Source organism: Mustelus asterias, chromosome 23 (assembly GCF_964213995.1).
Source record: "Mustelus asterias chromosome 23, sMusAst1.hap1.1, whole genome shotgun sequence".
NCBI classification, from domain to species: domain Eukaryota; kingdom Metazoa; phylum Chordata; class Chondrichthyes; order Carcharhiniformes; family Triakidae; genus Mustelus; species Mustelus asterias.
The window spans coordinates 35,739,157-35,760,116 of NC_135823.1; the positions used below are offsets into that span (position 1 = coordinate 35,739,157).

General features: G+C 42.5%; 1 protein-coding gene across 12 annotated transcripts in view; it reads right to left on the reverse strand.

Annotated features, from left to right (window-relative positions):
* arhgap17a (Rho GTPase activating protein 17a) overlaps nucleotides 1-20,960 on the reverse strand; it is a 166,459-nt gene that overhangs the window by 11,843 nt on the left and 133,656 nt on the right. For 7 of the 12 annotated variants that reach the window (XM_078240282.1, XM_078240285.1, XM_078240288.1 and 4 more), the window contains 3 exons: nucleotides 18,262-18,353; nucleotides 17,652-17,808; nucleotides 2,618-2,784 (listed from right to left, as the gene is read on the reverse strand). In XM_078240282.1, the coding sequence (XP_078096408.1) occupies nucleotides 2,618-2,784; nucleotides 17,652-17,808; nucleotides 18,262-18,353 (416 nt within the window). Of the gene's footprint in view, nucleotides 1-2,617; nucleotides 2,785-11,352; nucleotides 11,581-17,651; nucleotides 17,809-18,261; nucleotides 18,354-20,960 lie in introns of all 12 variants that reach the window. The other 5 variants (XM_078240280.1, XM_078240277.1, XM_078240281.1 and 2 more) reach the window with 1 other exon arrangement.

Here is a 20,960-nt window from a genome sequence, read left to right on the forward strand (position 1 = left end):
TTAATAGAGGTTTATAAGATGATGAGGGGAATAGATAGAGTGGACGTTCAGAGACTATTTCCTCAGGTGGATGTAGCTGTTACTAGGGGGCATAACTATAAGGTTCATGATGGGAGATATAGGAAGGATGTCCGAGGTAGGTTCTTTACTCAGAGAGTGGTTGGGGTGTGGAATGGACTGCCTGCTGTGATAGTGGAGTCAGACACTTTAGGAACTTTCGAGCGGTTATTGGATAGGCACATGGAGCACACTAGAATGATAGGGAGTGGGATAGCCTGATCTTGGTTTCGGACAAAGCTCGGCACAACATCGAGGGCTGAAGGGCCTGTACTATGCTGTACTGTTCTATGTTCTATGCTTCCAAAAGCATGTTGCTCAGAATTAGATACCATACTCCAGCTAGGATCAAAGTGCTGTTATATCCAAGTTTACTACAACTCCCTGGCTTTTGACCCCTTTTATAAAGTCCAGGGTCACATACACCTTATTAATTCCTTTGTTAGCAAAATCATTTGTGCAAAAACATATCCCAGGTCTCTCTATTCTTGCATTACCTTTGAAATTGCACCATTTAATGTATTGTCTCTTCTCATTCTTCCTATTAAAATGTTGCTTCATGCTTCTTTATAGTGAAGCTAATTTGCCACACACTTCTCATTCCTCCTTTTGAAGTTGAACTTCCTCACTGTTTACAACACTTACATATTTCATCCCATCTTCAACTTCAAATAAAATAATGAATGCCCTTTACCCATCCAGTCAAAGTTTGTGATGTATATCAAAAATAGAAGTCCTAGCGCACAGAGGAACTCCAGTGTAGATCTTCCCCCAGTTCAAAGAGTCATTCATCACAACTACCCAGATGGAATTTAATGTCCTCCCTGGTGGAGTGTTTGGTGGCAGCAATAGGTTGGGGATTTTATCAGGCAGGCAGGTGGGGGGCACCTTCCCACTTTCAACCTGATAAAGACTTATGGGCTTTCCCCTTTTCCTCCATCCCCTTCCTTGGCTTAAAACCTGTTACATCTCCAAGTACTTCTAAATCTGACAAAGCATCATCAACTTGAAATGCTGGGCAGAATCTTAAGCCTGTTGAAACATTTCCAAGTCCTGACCCATGTGGCTCAGAGACGCATTCACAGTTGGGATCTTCCAGGACATGCATAATTAGTAGCCTGCCACCTCATCAGCCTCAACAGGAAGGTCATCTGACATTGGGAAGTTGGCACCAGTTCTGGAGCTGTCATCTGACTGAGGCTTCAGTTGCCCTAACAGAATGCCAGGCAACGTGGAGCCAGTTGTCGATTCCCACTGTCCACTCACAGTATGATCAAATGGAAACAGGAAGATGTGGAGGGACTATCCCAATGCATAATTTTTGAAAATTCCTTCTCCCTACCCATAAACCCCCCGCCTTTCTCCTGACTGCCTGATCAAATTCAGCCTGTAAACTGATTTTCCATGGATGCTGCATAATATGAATATTTCTGATTTTACTGCCCTTAACCAATCCATACTGGTTCTCTTTTATTAGTTAATGCTTGTACGAACACGAGAAACAGAATGAGTAGACCATACAGCTCTTCAAGCCTGCTCTCCCATTCAACACACTCATGGCTGATCTTCTGCCCAATTCCACCATCTTGCCCACTCCCAAAGTCCCTCGATCCTGAGATACCAAAAAACTATCTATACTGAACAAGGGAGCATAAGACTGGCTTATTCTTGTACTCCAATCCCCTAGCAATAAAGGCCAACATGCCATTTACCTTCCTAATTGCTTTCTGTACCTGCATGTTAACCTTCTGTGTTCCTTATATACCAAAGTCCCTCTGAACACCAACATTTCAAAGTTCCATGCCTTTTAAAAAAGTAATTTGCTTTCTCACAATGCAAAAGTGAATAACCTCACATTTCCTGAAATTATACTCCATCTACCATCTTATTGTCCACTCACTCACTGTCTATCTTTTTTTGCAGTTTCTTGAAGCCATCCTTACTTCTTAAATTTCCACGTTGTATTGCCAGGGTAAACCTAGATACATTATATTGTCCCAGTGGCTGTTAATTTTCTAAAAGTTTCCCATCATCAACTTTAAATTGACTGACCAGTAATTGCTAGGTGCAATATTCTCCCTTGTTTTAAACAAAGGTGCAATATTTGTAATCCTCTGGCGCCATGTCCTTATCCAAAGAGGATTGTGGCCAACACCGTGACAAGTTTTATCCTTACTTCTGGAAACTATATGGTTACTTGAGGGAATTAATTTTAGGCTATGAGGATAGACTGATGGGAATGACTGCATTGCACTACCAAGTGCTGTCATTGACTCGATGGGCCAAATGATCTATTTCTATGCTGTGATGACTCTATGACTATATTTCTTTCAGCAACCTAGGAGGCATTCAAAACAAGTGAGATAGCACTTTAATTACTTGTACATCCTCTTTATTTTTGTCCCATTCAGCATTTTAATAAAGCTTGGCAAAGATGCCATAGCAGTGAAATCTTCAACTTTAATACTAAACAAAAATCAGCTACATTACATGTTGTCAAACATACAACATGGTCCTAGTACATAGTTATAAATGCTAGTCATTTGTAATGAAAACTCACCTCTTCTGATTATATGTGGACTAGGACCAGTTGTAATTGACCCTGCTGCAACATTCAGCTGATTGGGCCCTGTGCAAGTTGGTTGTGACGGGCTGTGTCCTGCACTGGCCGTGCTAGCTTCATTTCTCACAGGTGGAGTGCTAGCAACATCTTTGGTCTTTGGAAGGCTGAAGGAAAGAAAGAGTATTGATACAAGATCTGAAAAGAATGTGAACTCTATAAAATACAACATTCCACAAAAGGCTGGAAGATCCAACTGTTTGATCCAGATACTTGGTTCTATTTTAATTATCCACTAGAATAATTGAAGATGCTTAAGTATTTAAAGTTCCTGGATCCCACAACTGTTAGAACTAAATAAAATCACTTTTAAACATCACCAAGGGTGAAAAGAGAGAGAGAGATCAAGTCAAATGTGTATCAAAAATAACCAGACATTTAAGTTCCCCTGAGAACTGCCTCATTAAATCCTGTTAAAGATACAGTTCAGCAATGCCATAATCGATGGCATGAGTGCAGGACAAAAGCAATTTTCTGAAATAATTTGTTTCCTAATCTATCACTAACATGATACAGTAACTAACGTGCTGATGAAAGGCAGTACAAGAATTCTTTGCCAGCTACAATGTGGGGTTAGGCACTGAAAAGATTAGGAGAAAAAGAGGACAAGAAAGGTAGGGATGGGTTACAAACCATAGAATCCCTACAGTGCAAGGAAGGAGGCTAATTCAGCCTATTGAGTCTGTACCAACCCTCCCCCCCTCCATCCCTGTAACCCATTGCATTTACCATGGCTATAAATCTTTGGCGTCTAACAACACCAGGTTAAAGTCCAACAGGTTTATTTGGTAGCAAACACCACTAGCTGGCATTTGCTACCAAATAAACCTGTTGGACTTTAACCTGGTGTTGTTAGACTCCTTACTGTGTTTACCCCAGTCCAATGCCGGCATCTCCACATTATAAATCTTTGGACACTAAGGGGCAATTTAGCACGGCCAATCCATCTAACCTGCACATCTTTGGATGAGGGGGGAAACCGGAGCACTCAGAGGAAACCCACGCAGATGCGGGGAGAATGTGCAAACTCCACACTGTCACCCAAGACCAGAATCGAACCCAGGTCCCTGGTGTTGTGAGGAAGTGGTGTGCCAGCATGCCGCCCTAAATACATTTCTATATAACCTAGTAAACCAAAAGGGGGAAAAAAAACAGATAAAAGATAATCAGTGAATGATTTGTTTTTAAAGAGTATAACTTTAGTGGAAATTTAATAGAGTTTATAGCAGTTTCTAGCCAAGCTTATATATTACACCTATCACAAAGGTTACACAAGATAGACCAGGCATAACTCACTAATTTGGTTTCAGAAATTGTGATGAATCTCATTCAAAACGAATCAACCTTTTCATCAGATCTGTAATCTGTCTCGATTTCACTTTAACATTCCCAGTGTTGGTAGCTCTGTCCCACCTTCATGAAAGCTACATAACACCCATCCTCCCATAGCATTTCAACACATCTTCAACTTTGAAAGCAAACACAGCTGGTCTTTCCAGTAACACTGGTAAAGCAAGTTTTTGCAAATTTGTACTCTGGGTTAGAATATACCCTAGAGTGGAACGAAAGCAAAGCAGAACATGTTGATGCACAGAAGCAACAAACCAGGCCACTGACAATCTCAGAACGCCAGTGAAGTGCTGAGGGAATGCCACAAATAAGTTTGGCTTGATTAGAAATAAAAAGACTACCTGCTGAAATGGGTAAACTCTTTTTAACCTTATCCATCCCATTGGAAACTACCCAGCTAATGGAATGGAAATGTAAGCCATTACAACAAGGCAGTTTAGAGGAAAAATCTACCATTTGTGTATTTAAGCAATGCTGGTAGTGTCACATTCAAGTGAACCCTTTTAACAGTTTAAAAATACCTGAAGAATTTCTGTAGTTGCATGAATCATGTCTCCATAACCAGTTACGCAAGAGAAAGCATGCCTATTTTACCCAATGCTGGAAATTGAAAATAAATTAAATTGAAATGCGGTTGCTATAACGCTAGCTTGAGCGAGGGGTCAAATATTTATGATTTTCATTTAAAATAAAAAACATCTGGAATTTTCATATTTCTTTAAAATATACTGGCCTAGAATTTCTTTGAGCCTGCGGTATATGTGAAAGCAGTAAGAAGTCTAACAACACCAGGTTAAAGTCCAACAGGTTTATTTGGTAGCAAATGCCACTAGCTTTCGGAGTGCTGCCCCTTCGTCAGGTGGAATGGGAGATGTGCTCACAAACAGGGCACACAGAGACACAAACTCAATGTACAGAATAATGATTGGAATATAATCAAGCTAATCAATGCTAATACAGCTAATCAAGTCTTAAAGGTACAGACAATGTGAGTGGAGGGAGCATTAAGCACAGGTTAAAAAGATGTGTATTGTCTCCAGACAGGACAGCTAGTGAGATTTTGCAAGTCCAGGCAAGTTGTGGGGGTTACAGATAGTGTGACATAAACACAAGATCCCGGTTGAGGCCGTCCTCATGTGTGCGGAACTTGGCTATCAGTTTCTGTTCAGCGACCCTGCGGTGTCGTGTGTCATGAAGGCCGCCTTGGAGAATGCTTACCCGAAGATCAGAGGATGAATGTCTGTGACCGTGACCACATCTCCACATCATGTATATGTGAAAGGACAGGATTTGGATATAGCATCTGAGTATGCCAGGTCTCTGTCTCAAAGTAGCCGCCACATGGATTCCAATTGGGAATGCTATACTTGTCCAAAGATGTGTGGGTTAGGTTGATTGGTCATGCTAAATTGACCCTAGTGTCAGGGGATTAGCAGGGTAAATGTGTGCGGGGTTATGGGAATAGAGCCTTGGTGGGATTGTGGTCGGTGCAGACTCGGCTGAATGGCCTCCTTCTACACTATAGGGATTCTATGATTGTTACCTCTGCCTCTCTCTGATGCATTAAAAAACAAGATCAGCCAGATTGGTCCAGCAGATGACACCATCTGTTGTGCCCCTGCATGTCAGGAAGGGCAGAAGTGAAACCTGCAGAAATGTTGCAGACTAGGTTCAGACTGAAACACACCAATTCAAGAGTTCCTCTGGTCCCAGTGTAATTGGCCTAGTTGCAAAGGAGATGCTTGACATGCGCTCTGCGTTTTCAACTAGGCCTATCAGACATGCCTCATGTAGCCTGTTTAGTACTGCTCCCCATCTCCAAGTAGCTGCCCAGAAGTTAATACCGGTGGAGCTGCCATTATGCATATGGTCTTACCCCAAGATCTTCAACTGTGTCAAGGGCTTGGGACAGCAGCAGGGCTAGTGGAGCAGGGTCACTTATTTTGAGTCCACTAATACATGATTTCAAATATCAAGTTCTAGTTCTTTTTGTTCAATGACTTCTGCACTTAGTGTAATCTTCCACAGAACAGCAATCAACTAAACTTGGGACAACGATGACTTCTAGTTGGTAAAAAGAACATTCCATGTCATATAACTGATATAAAAATATTTGATATTCAGTCTGCTGACGTTCTAAACTTGTTGCCACCATAAAGCTAGAAAAACCAGGCAAAGACCCAAAAACTTACCGTCACAACATCCTGCAACCTACAAGATGGTCAAACATTTACCATTTACTAGTTAAAATTGGTTTTAGAAGCCCCGCTCCCAAATGAGCAAGCGATCTTTAGAGGAGGAGGAAACTGCTCTGACGAGGTTGAATTTTGCACTACCAATGAGTTCCAGAAGCAGTTCAGACTGGAGCTGCCTTCAGAGTCTTGTCATACAACATTGGTGTGAAGGTCTGCTATTGAAGCTTTCAACAAGTATTCATTGCTGCAAAACTGGCCTATTGAGCAACTGGAAGTTCCATATCTTTGTTAAGACCAGTTGAATACAGATGTTCACAAACTGTCTGCCATAGGGTTCAGTGTGAGCATGCAAATTATTTTCAAAATCGATACGGAGAGTATGGCCGAGATAAAATCCTAGAATTTCACATATGCTGATGCCATAGCACTATTGGCATGGGCATCAACATTTGAGGAAGCAAGCAGGATGCTCACTAGTGACCTGGACTACTGCTTCTGTGCTTGGTGCCTCCACCCCAATTCAAAGTCAAAGTGTGTTCGCATTTCATTTTTGGAACAATACTTTCAGGTAAGAACTCATATTTCCTCTGTGGAATGCAATTTACCCATGACCCCCACGCAAAATACCTAGACACTCCCTTTGACAGGAGTCTCACTTACTAGATTCACCTCACCACCACTGTCCAAATGTAAAAAACAGCATAAAACTGATTCCAAAACCCACTGGAATGACATGGGAAATTAAGCACAACCAGAATATATCATACTTTAACAGTGGCTCTAGTTTATGCTGTAGAATAATACTCTTTTGCCTCATGGTCTTGTAGCCATGACACAAAGATCGTAGACCAGCAGCTAAATGTGGCCATGATGTTGTTTCAGGAATTCTCAAGTCCATTTCAACTAAGTGGCTCCCATTTTATCTCTCAATGCCCAGGTTGCATTCAGTGCTATCATGTTCCATGGGGTGAAACAAAACCATGGGCAAAATCATTGCTCGTGAAGACCTAATCAATCCATCAAGAAAACACCCAAAATTGTGCTAACCATTTTGAGAAGCAGCAGCTGATATTCATGCAGCTGGTATCAAACCACTATTCGGATAGACAAAATAATGGTACAAGGCAGCATAAAGAACCAGCATCTCAAAGCTGTACCATTGAAGACAATGGACAGCACTCAACCAAATCCATACAAGCCATGGACAATGCAGCCACTTGTTTTACAACTGGACAATGAGGGACAACCTGGTGAGATTGCAGCCAGGAGTCTCTGACCATGGAATACATTATGTTAAATTTCCAGCTAAGATCTGTTGCAGATGGCACTTTATTTCTCCACTTGGCATCACAGCAGACCATCAAGTGGATAGCCAACCAGATGTCCTATTATAAACTTTCCCCGTCATACAAAAGTAGTTGTACACTGATAATATTTTGCATCCGAGGAAAAGTTATTTTTAAACTTTAACTCCACCTAATTACTTTCATGTATTTAGCACTAAAAGATCTGTTGCAACAAATCTGCAAAATACAGTCAACAAACTGGATTGGATATTGCTATGACTTGTTGGACTGCTCATTAAATACACAAAGCCCTTTGGACAGATTTCAGGTAGTCAGTTTCATAAAGGATCCAATCTGACTTTTTCCTAGGATTGTTAGGTTAGGATAGGTGTTTGCATCAATTTAATGTGTTTGGATCCATTCCCAACCATACATAAATGTCAAAAGATCACATGCAGCATATCAAATATTGCAATCTGAAAATACCAACATTAATAGAAACCAAAGAATGTGATGGCGAGTTGCTGAGCAGTTAATGTTAAACATGAACTATTTGACTGTTTCTACAGGAGTGCATGCACTGACACACATAAACATAAGAATTTGAAAATCTAATTGCAGTGCGGGGACAATTCTAAATGGTTTCTATTAGAATCAATCATAAAATTATCTCTTTAAAAATGAGCTATTTGTGACTAATCAAGTGTGATATTAGAGGAGGTGGTGGCAATGTCACCTCCAGGGGCCTTGGCTAATGCTCGAATCCCATCATGGCAGCTGGTGGAACTTAATTTCAGTTAATAAATCTGGAATTAAAAATTGCCCCATCTGGCTAAAAAAGAAAATCTGCCATTCTTACCTACATGTAACTCCAGACTCTCAGCAATGTGGTTTACTCTTAACTGCCTTCTGAAATGCCACTCAACTATATCAAACCACGACAAAGTCTACAAAAGGGAATGAACCTGGACAGACCACCAAGCAACCATCTAGGCACCATAAATGACTATATAAATGACGAGGTCAAATTTAGCCCTGTCGATCCTGTAAAGTTCTCCAAACAGTGCAAGGAGAATGCAGTAAACAGAGTTAAGCACCATCAGATCAGGTCTAAGCTCTGCAGTCTTGCCACATCTAGATGTGAATTATGATGGACAAACAACTAACTGGAGGAGGGTGCTCCACAAATATTCAAATCCTCAATGATGGGAGAGGTCAGCACATAAATGCAAAAGACCAGGCCGAAGCATTTGCAACAATCTTTAGCCAGCAGGGTCGAGTGGATGAAACTCAGCCTCCTCCTGAGGTCCCATGCATCATAGCTGTCAGTCTTCAGTCAATTCATTCCACATGGTATAAAAAAAGGCTGAAGGCATCGGATACTGCAAAGGCCATGGGCTCTGACAATATTCCAGCAATAGTACTAAAAACTTGTGCTCCAGAATTAGCTGCACCCTCACCTAAGCTTAGGACAAAACAGAACACTGGCATCTACATGAACACTGGAATCTACATGGCAATGTGGAAAACATAATATAACAGCCAGATGTAGATGGAATTTGCAATTGTAATTTAATCCAGATAAATGCGAAGTGATGCATTTTGGTAGAACTAATGTAGGGTGGAGTTATACAATAAATGGCAGAGCCATCAAGAGTATAGAAACACAGAGGGACCTAGGTGTGCAAGTCCACAAATCCTTGAAGGTGGCAGCACAGGTGGAGAAGGTGGTGAAGAAGGCATATGGTATGCTTGCCTTTATAGGATGGGGTATAAAGTATAGAAGCTGGAGTCTGATGTTGCAGTTGTATAGAACGCTGGTTAGGCCACATTTGGAGTACTGCGTCCAGTTCTGGTCGCCGCACTACCAGAAGGACGTGGAGGCTTGAGAGAGAGTGCAGAGAAGGTTTACCAGGATGTTGCCTGGTATGGAGGGTCTTAGCTATGAGGAGAGATTGGGTAAACTGGGCTTGTTCTCCCTGGAAAGACGGAGAATGAGGGGAGACCTAATAGAGGTGTACAAAATTATGAAGGGTATAGATAGGGTGAACAGTGGAAAGCTTTTTCCCAGGTCGGAGGTGATGATCACGAGGGGTCACGGGCTCAAGGTGAGAGGGGCGAGGTATAACTCAGATATCAGAGGGACGTTTTTTTACACAGAGTGGTGTAATGCGCTGCCAAGTAGGTTGGTGGAGACAGACACGCTGGCATCGTTTAAGACTTACCTGGATAGTCACATGAGCAGCCTGGGAATGAAGGGATACAAACGAATGGTCCAGTTGGACCAATGAGCGGCACAGGCTTGGAGGGCCGAAGGGCCTGTTTCTTGTGCTGTACTGTTCTTTGTATGTCAGGTCTAGCAATAGTTCACCAATCACTTTACAAAAGAGATTTGGGCTTTAAATGAACAACCAACAAGATATCGTATTACAATGAGTTTTAGGACATTTGGCATAAAGGTATAATAAGAGACATCCACCTCTAGTTGATAAAGGAGAAACATCAATAAATGTAAGGTTCAAAGCACAACTGCCAATGTAAAGAATTACAATGATCTCCATAAAAAAATGAGAGAACAAGTAGGAACTGGCACACATTTATGCAATTAATTTAAGATGGCTCCCGAAAGCAGCGGATATTCAAATAACAGTATTTAGTATGTAGAGAAAAGGCAAGGAATTAGGATAAAAAAGACAAAGCTGCAAATGGCTAATAAAAATGGCAGAGCAGGATTTTAGAGTCAAGTTGGCTTTGTCCTGTTGCTATGATCAGAACAAAGTTTACAAATGCAGAAGTTCAGGACACATTATCAAAGTCTATAACATTCAATGTAACTGATGAAATAAACCCAGATTAGTACTTCTAAGTAAAAGGGGGGGGGGAGAAGAGTAGTTGTAGAGAGTAGATTCCAAAAATAGGTAAAGAGTAAATTTCAGAGTAATAGGATTTTGCTTCATGCCTGCATTAGTTTACTGAAAGAGCTATCCATTTTGTTCCACTGCCCTGACATTTCCTCATACTCTTAATATTTTCATTTTTCAAATTTGCATTCATTTCTCCGAAAGGGTATTATGAATGCTGTTTCCAACACTGTTTCTGGCAGAACATCTCTGTGCAAATATTCTAAACTCTCCTCCAAATTTATTTGATGATGCACTTTGAAGACAAACTCATGGAAAAATGGAAATACTTTTTCTCTATTTAGATTATTCAAACCAATTTAAACCAGTTCAAATTTTCAACATCTCCATGACCGAGAATCATAGAAGTTTACAAAATACAAGGCGGCTCAATGCTGGAACAATCACAAACTAATCCCATAGCAATCCAAAATTAATCCCAAAATCTCTTTACTCATATAACAATGAATATTGGAAATAATCTTAGGTGGAGAAGACAAAAGGACTAGGGTCATTCAAAACTCAACCAGATTCTTGGGATTTCGGAAGGAGAAACTTTCATGGATCAGATAGCCTCTTATTATTCCTAAATATTCTTTTTTGAAACATTATTAGGTTTTAGTCCATCATGTCCTGTACCAATCAGATGAAGCTACTTTTGCTCATTATCTTCAATGCAGGACATGGATGACAGTCAAGAGCGACAATGTACATAGGAACAGAAGAAGAAGGAAATTCAACACCAAGCCTGTTCTGCTTGCTACATTCAGTTTAGGATTGCTGTGGGAGGGGAGAGGACAGGTGAGGACACATCCTCAAATCTTATCTATACGGTCGATTCTTCAATGGGGATTGTCCTTCAGATTTGACGAGTGACGAAAATTCCCAGATTTCCCTTAATTGCTTTTCTTCTAGTACAATGTCTCCAAGTGGCATTTTCTTACCTGTATTCATCAGTTTCTTGAGGCTGAGGCTCAGTCACATTAGTAGCAGTAGGAAGAGCAGCAGCTGCTGGGTTAGAGTCAGGGCCCAACCCCGATGGCTGCTGCTCATTGTTAGGTACAGCCTCGATAGGAGGGGGAGGCGGCTGGACAGTTGGACATGTGTGCTTCCTGATCAGAGTACCAGCTCTGCGAGGATTCAACTGAGTCTCAATAACTTTTACACCCAGGCTACAGAGAGAAGAGAGAGTGAACACAGACCATGCATATCACAGCTAACAAAGTATTTCAAAGACAGGTACAATGAAGTGCCAGACAAGGGAAGAATGCACAGCACAACAAAGCTTGGACTTGGATGTGGGAAAGCTTTTAGTCATGATCTAAGGATGCAAGTTAATCCATACAGCCCACAGACTGGATGATTTGACTTGAACATGACAATTTCAAAAAAGCACAGGCACAAGCAGATGTGGAACATTACTGGGGTTTAAATAAGCAACATTGACAGGCTTCCCATTTGAGCTGCTTTCCAACAAGGATGAGCCACCAAGGCAAAAATCCAACTCCTCTTTGTTAAACATTAAAAGATTTGTGTCTCCAAGTTGTCTGCACATCAATTTCAAGTCGGAGCTGAACATTTGGACACCTATGCCATGGACTCAGTTGCTCAAACAGAAGATGCTTGGCCTTTTAAATCTGCTGTCTGTATGCCCAGGCATGCATCAACACATTGCTTTTACCATTAGCCACATAGAAGAGAGACACCCTGCAAAACATGGGGAGAGCTCAAATTATAATACCTTGATACCTTCCTTATGCTGCAAGAAGGGAACATTTTTTTTGGGGGGGGGGGCGGGGGCAGGAGAGGGGCACATAAAGAGAACAGTTATTGACCACCTGTATCAAAACAAATTAGTGAAACATTTATCAGTGTTAAGGTACGAATCAGAAACCCCAAGGATGTCATGAAGGCTGACCAGACCCCAACAGTTTTTCTGTTTTGGCATAAGCGCGAGGATAAGATGCTTCACTCTAGGTGTGATTCTAATGACACACTGGAAAGCTTTTATCAAAACAAACTTTATGTAGCAATACAGTTTAACTATAACGAATGAATTAGCTAAACATTTACCAATTGAAATACATAAACATACAAAATACAATTTTTAACTGCTAAACTATTAGTTTGAACTCAAGTAATATTCCTCTTACAGACTTAAACTTCTGTTCAAAATCAGTTAGCAACACGGAGGCTTATGTGCTTGTACTTCAGCTGCTAGTTCTTGAGCCTCCAGAACTCTCTGGAGAGTTCTGGGGGGGTGGGTGAGGGGGCACGCGAGAGAGAGAGAGAGGGAGCACAAGTGCACGAGAGAGAGAGAGGGGGGGCGCGCGCGTGAGAGAGAGAGAGAGAGAGAGAGGGGGCGCGTGCGAGAGAGAGGGGGCGCACGCGCGAGAGAGAGATAGAGAGGGGGCATGCGCGAGAGAGAGATAGAGAGGGGGCATGCGCGAGAGAGAGAGAGAGGGGGGGGCGCGCGCGCGAGAGAGAGAGAGAGGGGGGCGCGCGTGCAAGAGAGAGAGAGAGAGGGGGGAGGCGCGCGCAAGAAGGGGGGGGGGGCGCGCGCGAGAGAGAGAGAGAGGAGGGGCGCGCGCGCGAGAGAGGGAGGGGGGGCGCGCGTGCAAGAGAGAGAGAGAGAGAGGGGGGCGGGCGCAGAGAGAGAGGGGGGGTGTGCGCGCACGCGCGAGAGAGAGTGAGAGACAGGGGGCGCGCGCTAGAGAGAGAAAAAGAGTGGGGGCGCATGCACGAGATAGTGAGAGAGAGAGGGAGGGCGCGCGAGAGAGAGGGAGGGGGAGGGCGCGCGAGAGAGGGAGAGAGAGGGGGGGCGCGCGAGAGAGAGAGAGAGAGAGGGGGGGCACGCACGAGAGAGACAGACAGACAGAGGCGGGCGCGCGAGAGAGAGGGGGGGCGCGCATATGAGAGAGAGGGGGCGCGCATGAGAGAGTGAGCGCGCGCGAGAGAGAGAGAGAGAGTGAGACGGGGGGGCGCACGCAAAAGAGAGACACGGGGGGGTGCGCGCGAGAGAGAGAGAGAGACAGACAGACAGGGGGGGGAGGGGGGTGCTCGAGAGAGAGAGGGGGGGGCGCGCGAGAGAGAGAGAGGGGGACGGCGCGTGCGCGAGAGGGGGGTTCGGGCGCGTGAGAGAGAGAGAGAGAGAGACGGGGTTCGGGCGCGAGAGAGAGAGAGGGGGGTTCAGGCGCGAGAGAGAGAGAGGGGGGGGACGGGGGGGAGGGTTTGGGCGCGAGAGAGAGAAAGAGAGGGGGGGACGGGGGAAGGGTTCGGGTGCGAGAGAGAGAGAGAGTGAGAGAGAGAGAGGGGGGCACGGGGGGGAGGCGGGTTCGGGTGCGAGAGAGAGAGAGAGAGGGGGGGACGGGGCGCAAGAGAGGGGGGGCCCGAACTCTCCCAGCAGATTCCAAACAGCAGCCTCCAGAGAGAAAGATACCTCTTACTTCTTTCAGGACGAAGGAGGAACCACGTGCTTTTCCCTGTAAACTCTGTCAATCAACCTAATCAAAACCCTACTCTGAAACCCCAGGGAAGAAAAACAAAATAAATAAAATGCATTAAAACAAACACATACCTCGCTAAAATCAATCATTAACCTGCATTCTCAGCATATTTGGCATAGTGTAAACAGCCGAATTTTAAACATATCCCTCACTAGAAACATGATATCAGTCCGAAAGACGTGCTGGTTAGGTGCGTTGGCCATGCTAAATTCTCCCTCAGTGTCCCTGAACAGGTGCCGGAGTGTGGCGACTTGGGGATTTTCGCAGAAACTTCATTGCAGTGTTAATGTAAGCCTACTTGTGACACTATTAAATAAACTTAAACTTCAGGCACAGTGTCAACACATCAGTGACGTTCAGAGCAGAGTATAGCTCACTCACTTGAAACAATTCCCAAGTTACACCTGATGGAGTTGCAGGACTGCAGTGTGCATTTAATAGCTTCCTCCTGACTACCTTGTACAAGCAAGGCACAGGAATCGTGGTTAAAGTCTTCACACAATCTTTCTGAACCTTGCAAAGAACACCTTGTTCAGATCAGTACTCAGCAGCAGTATCAGCCTCTGTACCAACTCAAAGGCTATGATACTGAAAGCCACTTATTTGGCAGAGGATTTGTGATGGCAGGCTGGAGCAAGCCCATGCGTTCATCACACATTGAATCAACTTTACGTGAACCAAGAATTTCAATTCTATTGCTTTAAAAATTCTTTAAAATAACCAAAATGTACGTAAGCATCATAATCCTTTCCCAATGTTTAATGGGAATTATTTTGTAACTTTGTCTATGAAAATAAATGAGGCAAATAGATACAATGGAGAATTAAGTGAAAAATTCTCCAGTAAAATTTTTGGCTTTTCTGCAAATTGAAAAGCTGTTCCAGACTTGAGTGAAGTGGTGCATTTTTTGGGAAAGGCAATTAAACATAGTGAGGGTATAAAACTGCAAAGTACAAAATGAGCAAAAGCTTCCCTGCACCGTCAGTGCAATCTCTACAGATTTCTTGAATAAATGTAGTCTAAATCTAGTTGCCTGTTTTATGTTAGCTTAGTTTAATTGGTATTATCCTCAGCATAGAAGGTTGTGGGTCAAACTTCTGCAAAGATACAGGCATAAAATTCAGGTTAGCACTTCAGTGTTCCATCAGAGGTGCAGTCTTTCACACTAAGAATTAGACTAAATCATAAATCGAATCAAACTAGGACCCTTATCTCCTGCGGAAATTAACAAAGCGTTCCCTTTGCACTATTCAAAAAAGGCAGTCCTCCCAGTATCCTATACTGCCACCGTCAAAGGCAGATTATGTGGTTATTTGTTGATTGTAGGAACTTATTGTTCACAAATTGGCTGCTGCATTAGAGCAGTGATGCGCACTTCAAATAAAAGAATTGCAAACCATATTGGGACATTCCAAGGTGCGATATGATATTACACAGGAATGTAAGAATTAATAACAGAAATAGCCCATATAGCCCATCCATCCTGCGTGGCTATCAAAAAAGATCACGGCTGATCTCCAACTTCAACACCACTTTCACATTCAATTCACACATCCCTATATCGCTTGATTCTCTTGAAGTTCAAAAATCTTTTGATCTCAGCATCAATATACTCAACAACTAAGCATCCACATTTGTCTGAGGTATGGAATTCTAAAGATTCACAACTCTCTGAATTAAAAAATTTCCCATCTCAGTCCTAAATGGTCAACCGCTTATCCTGAGACTATGTCCACTAGTTCTAAAATCTCCAGCCAGGGGAAATAGCCTCTCAGCATCTACCTTGCCAAGATGCACTTGAGTGGGATCACCACCAATTTCCTGGAGGTTAACATTGACCAGAAACTGAACTGGTCTAACTTTATAAATACAATGGCTACAAGAGCAGGTCAAAGGATAGGAATCCGGGGAGAAGCAGCCCGCTCGATTGGTCCCCCCCCTTCCAAAAACATCATGGGGGTAGCACAGTGGCTAGCACAGCGCCAGGGACCCGGGTTCGATTCCCGGCTTGGGTCACTGTCTGTGCGGAGTCTGCACGTTCTCCCCCGGTGTCTGTGTGGGTTTCCTCCGGGTGCTCCAGTTTCCTCCCACAGTCTGAAAGACGTGCTGGTTAGATACATTGGCCACGCTAAAATTCTCCCTCAGTGTGCCCAAACAGGCAGGGGATTTTCACAGTTACTTCATTGCAGTGTTAATGTAAGCCTACTGGTGACACTAATAAATAAACTTAACATTAAACTCTATCCACCACTGATGTACTATGGCAGCAGTGTGTACCATCCACAAGGTGTATTGCAGTAACTCACCAAGGTTCCTTCGACTGCTCCTTCCAAACCCAGGCCATTACCATCTAGATGGACAAGGGCAGCAGAAATCTGGGAACACCATCACCTGGAAGTTCCCATCAAAGTCACTCACCATCCTGATTTGTAAATATTTCGCCATTCCTTCGCTGCTGTTGGGTCAAAATTTTGGAACTCCATGACCCCATCTTTCCCCACATTATATTCCACTTGCCCACTCACTCAATTTATCATGAGCCCATTTTCTATTGCACCAAACCTTTGAGACACCCCTTATGGAATGCCTTTCAAAAACCCAAATATACTACATCCACTGGTTCCCTTAAATCCACCCTGCTATTGCGCAAACACCATTTTCCTTTCAGAAAACTAAGCGAAAACCAAAATGATTTCTGCAGCCACCTCATTCAGAATGCAAGCCTGTTTCAGCAGACTTCTATTGTTAGCAAAGAAAATGTGCCATAGAAATTAATTACTTTCTCCCTTATTTCCCATCTCTCATTAGACACTTGCTTCCCCACTATTTGTTTTTTGTGTCTTCTGCTGTGAAGATGGACACTAAATAGCTGTTGATTTTCTCATTACCTATGACAGTTGTTCCTGTCTTTGCCTCTAAGGGACCAATGCTTACATTCCCCACTCTTTTTTTGCATTCTTCTTGAAGCCCTTACAATCTATTTTAACATTACTCGTGAGTTTTCTCTCACATTCTATTTTCCCCTTTTGTCAATTTTTGATCAATCTTCTATGATCTCTAAAACTCTCCCAAACTTCGGTTACAACTCTTCTTTGCAGTAGTAAAAGTCTCTTCTTTTAGTCAAATACAGTCTTTAATCTATTTTGCTGGCCAGGAATGGATCATTTTTCCCCAAACAATTTATATTTATCAATGAAAAGTATATTGAGAATTGTGAAATGCTAAAATGTTTGCCATTGCTTTCCGATTATACCTTTTAATATAATTTCTTAATTTACCTTAGCCAACTTGTCCCCTCATCTCTATATGATTATCTCAATTAAGTTTAATATTCTAGTTTCAGTCTTATGTACATCACTTTCAAACTCAAAATGAAATTCTGTCATATTACGACTATCCTTCCCCAGAGGGTCCCCAGAAATGTGATTACTAATTAACCCTGCCTCATTACACAATACAATATTTAAAATAACCTCTGCCCTGGTTGGTTTTATGGTGCATTGTTTTAGGAAACTGCTCTGAATGCATTCCATGAAATCTCCCAATCTACTTTGACAACTTGATTTGCCCAATCTATATGTAGATTAAAGCTCTCTACAGTTATTGCAGTGCCTTTGTCACAAATTCCCTTATTGCTTGATTAGGACCTGTCCTACAGTATGGCCCATATACTATCTATAAGCATAAATAAATTCATACATAAATTTAAGCTGTTTCCTTCGTACTAGCAAACATACCTTTCTTTTTTCAGTAAATCTTCAACTACTCCCACACTTACAGGCCTCTTTCTCTCCAGTGTGCTACTATCATAATCACCTCCAATACTGGATAAATTATTAAGGTGATTGGCAGGAGTCATTGGTGTAAACATGCCTGACACATTGAAATCCAAATCTATTGAAACAAAAGGAAAAAAAGGAGTAAAAACCTCCAAGTGCCACACAGCAGTCGTTAAATCAGTTTAAAAGAAACTGCAGCAGCAATTCACAAGCGAACAAATTGGTGAAAAGAAATGGTACTATTAAGATAAAAGCAAAATACTTCGGATGCTGGAACCAAACAAAAACAGAAAATGCTGGAAGATCTCAGCAGGTCCGACAATGTTAATGGAGAGAATAGAGCCAAAGTTTCACGTCTGAAAGCTTCTTCAGCTCTAACAAAGGGCAGAGTTCTGACGAAGGTTCATCCAGATTCAGAATGTTAGCTCTGTTCTCACTCCACAGATGCTGTCAGATCTGCTGAGATTTTCCAGCATTTTCTGTTGTTGTTGAATGGTACAATTAACATTGCTTGTCACTATATTGCCAAACAAACCAACACAAAAAGACAATACCAGTTAGTACTTACCATCTGGGAAGAACCAATCTGCATGCTGGATTATTGGCTCAATGATCGTAACTACATGGACAGAGGTAGCTGCGGCCATGTCTGCAAGCGTGCTTCGAAGAATAAAAATTGGTGCATGTTTATAAATGTTCAAAGATATAAAATTTGTTCATACTGGAGATCCCAAAATTATCATTTGCTCAATATCTGTGTTGCAATTTTCAGACACACATTATTCCTCTGAGGACACAAATAAGTGTACACAAAATGGGATTTGTGTTTGACCTCCAGAAATCCTGAAATGTTCATGTAGTTTGCCATTCAAATATCACCATAGTTGATGAGCTGGATCATGAATTCTATTGCAGCAGCTAATCTGACAATACTGAGCTTGCCAATACATAACCAACAGACGAATAAATCAAATGCTCAGAAGCTATGTATGCATGTGCATGAATGTGTGTTCCCATCACCCTGCTTACATGAGCTAGAGTGGTCTTCGTGTTCAGTCTCCCTGCTACTTTCTCACATTTCTAAAACATATTATTTTAGGGGAGAAACATCACTCACTTGATAGCAAATGTGTAAAGATTACAAGTTGCAGCAGGTTAATGGGGCTGGTCAGACTGGTCAGACTGCACTACGCAGAAGTAAAAACAAATTGAAGAAACAGATCAGGTGGTTAAGAAAAGAAAATAGGTAAGCAGGTGGCCATAATAAAGGCCACAAGTCAGGTCTCTGATTTGTGCTACATTAGCTGATCTCATTTGGGGTAGTTCAGAGGAATCGTGCAATTGACCTTAGACACCCCAGGAGAGGAAGAGTTTTATTTTTAATTCCTTCAAGGGATTTGGCCAGCATTTACTGCATACCCCTACTTCCCCCTGAGCTGCTGGTGGTGAGCTGCCTTTTTGAACTGCTACAGTCCATGTGGTGCAGGTATTAGCCAGTCTGCCCTTTCCAGTTCTGTCTTTAACTTCAGTGTACAGTAACCTGCTCAAACCAAAGTTCCTGTTTTCCTTTTCAATCTTCCCGAGAACCTCTCTTCTTTCCCTAGTTTCTAGAACTAACTGTCCATTAATTTCTGAACTACTTCTTGCCCATTTCTCCATTGATATGATTTTCCTGTTACTAGCAGAACTGAGAGCTGTTCACTCTCTAGCTTCCAAGCTCCAAATGCTATGAGTTCAATTAAAACACAATCGCAGGGTCTGTCTTTGCTAAAGTGGCTCAGGTTATGAAACATCTCATTCTTTCTCCAAGCTCCTGTTTACTTTTCACATCGTTAACTCTCTCAACACAATGAAGACACAATTTGAACTGAAACCAAAAAGCCCCATACGTACAAACACCTTCGTTTATAACATGAATCCAACTAGAATTTTACTGGTTCTTACCCAGAAACACTAAATTAAACCCACTGAAAATCTATATCTAATTTCTAGTAATGTTAGTGAGAGGACTACAATACAAAGCAGGGATGTACTACTGAGACTTTATAGGACTCTGGTCAGATCACATTTGGAATGTTGTGGACAGTTTTGGGCCCCATATCTAGGGGAGGATGTGCTGGCCTTGGAGGGGGTCTAGAGGAGGTTCACGAGAATGATCCCAGCAATGAAAAGCTTGACATGAGGAGCATTTGAGGATTCTGGACTTGTACTCAATGGCGTTTGGCGGGTTGAAGGGGAGATCTCATTAAAACTTAGGGAATATTGAAAGGCCTGGATGCAGTGAACGTGGGAAAGATATTTCCATTAGTAGGGGAGACTACAATCCGAGGGCACAACCTCAGAGTAGGGGGATGACCCTTTGGAACTGAGATGATGAGGAGGAATTTCTATGGAATTCATTGCCACAAAAGGCTGTAGAGGCTAGGTCATTGAGTGTATTTAAGACCATGATAGACTGGTTCTTGATTGGTAAGGGGATCAAAGGTTACGAGGAAAAGTCAGGAGAATGGGTTTGAGAAACATCAGCCATGATCGAATGGTGGAGCAGGCCTTTATGGGCTGAATGGCCTAATTCTGGTCCTATATCTTATGGTCTTATGGGAGGGAGTTCCAGAACTTTGACCAAGTGACAGAGGAAGAACACTGATACCACTGAATAGTCCTTATGGAGATAAAGTCCTATCTTCACATTGAGGATACCCTCCATCGTCCTGTGTGGCACTACACTGTGCTAAATGGGATAGACTTTGAACAGATTGAACAACTCATACTGGGCATCCATGAGGCGCTGTGGGCTTCAGCAGCAGCAAAATTGTACTCGACCACAATCTGTAACCTCATGGCCTGATATGAGGTGTCAACCTGGTGAAGCTACAACATAGGATTACTTGCATGCCAAACAGCATAAGCAGTAAGTAATAAAGCTAAGCAATTTCACAATCAACAGATCAGATCTAAGCTCTGCAGTCCTGACACGTCCAGTCATGAATGGTGATGGACAATTAAACAGCTAACTGGAGTAGGATGCTCCACAAATATCCCCATCTTCAGTGATGGAGCCCAGTACATCTGGGCAAAAGACAACGCTGAAGCATGCGCATCAATCTTCAGCCAGAAATGCCGAGTAAATGATTTATCTCAGCTTTGTCCTGAGGACTTCAGCACTGCATGTCAGTCTTCAGCCACTTCGATTCACTCCACATGATATCAAAAAATTACTCAAGGCATTGGATACTGCACAAGCTATGATCCCTGACAATATTCTGG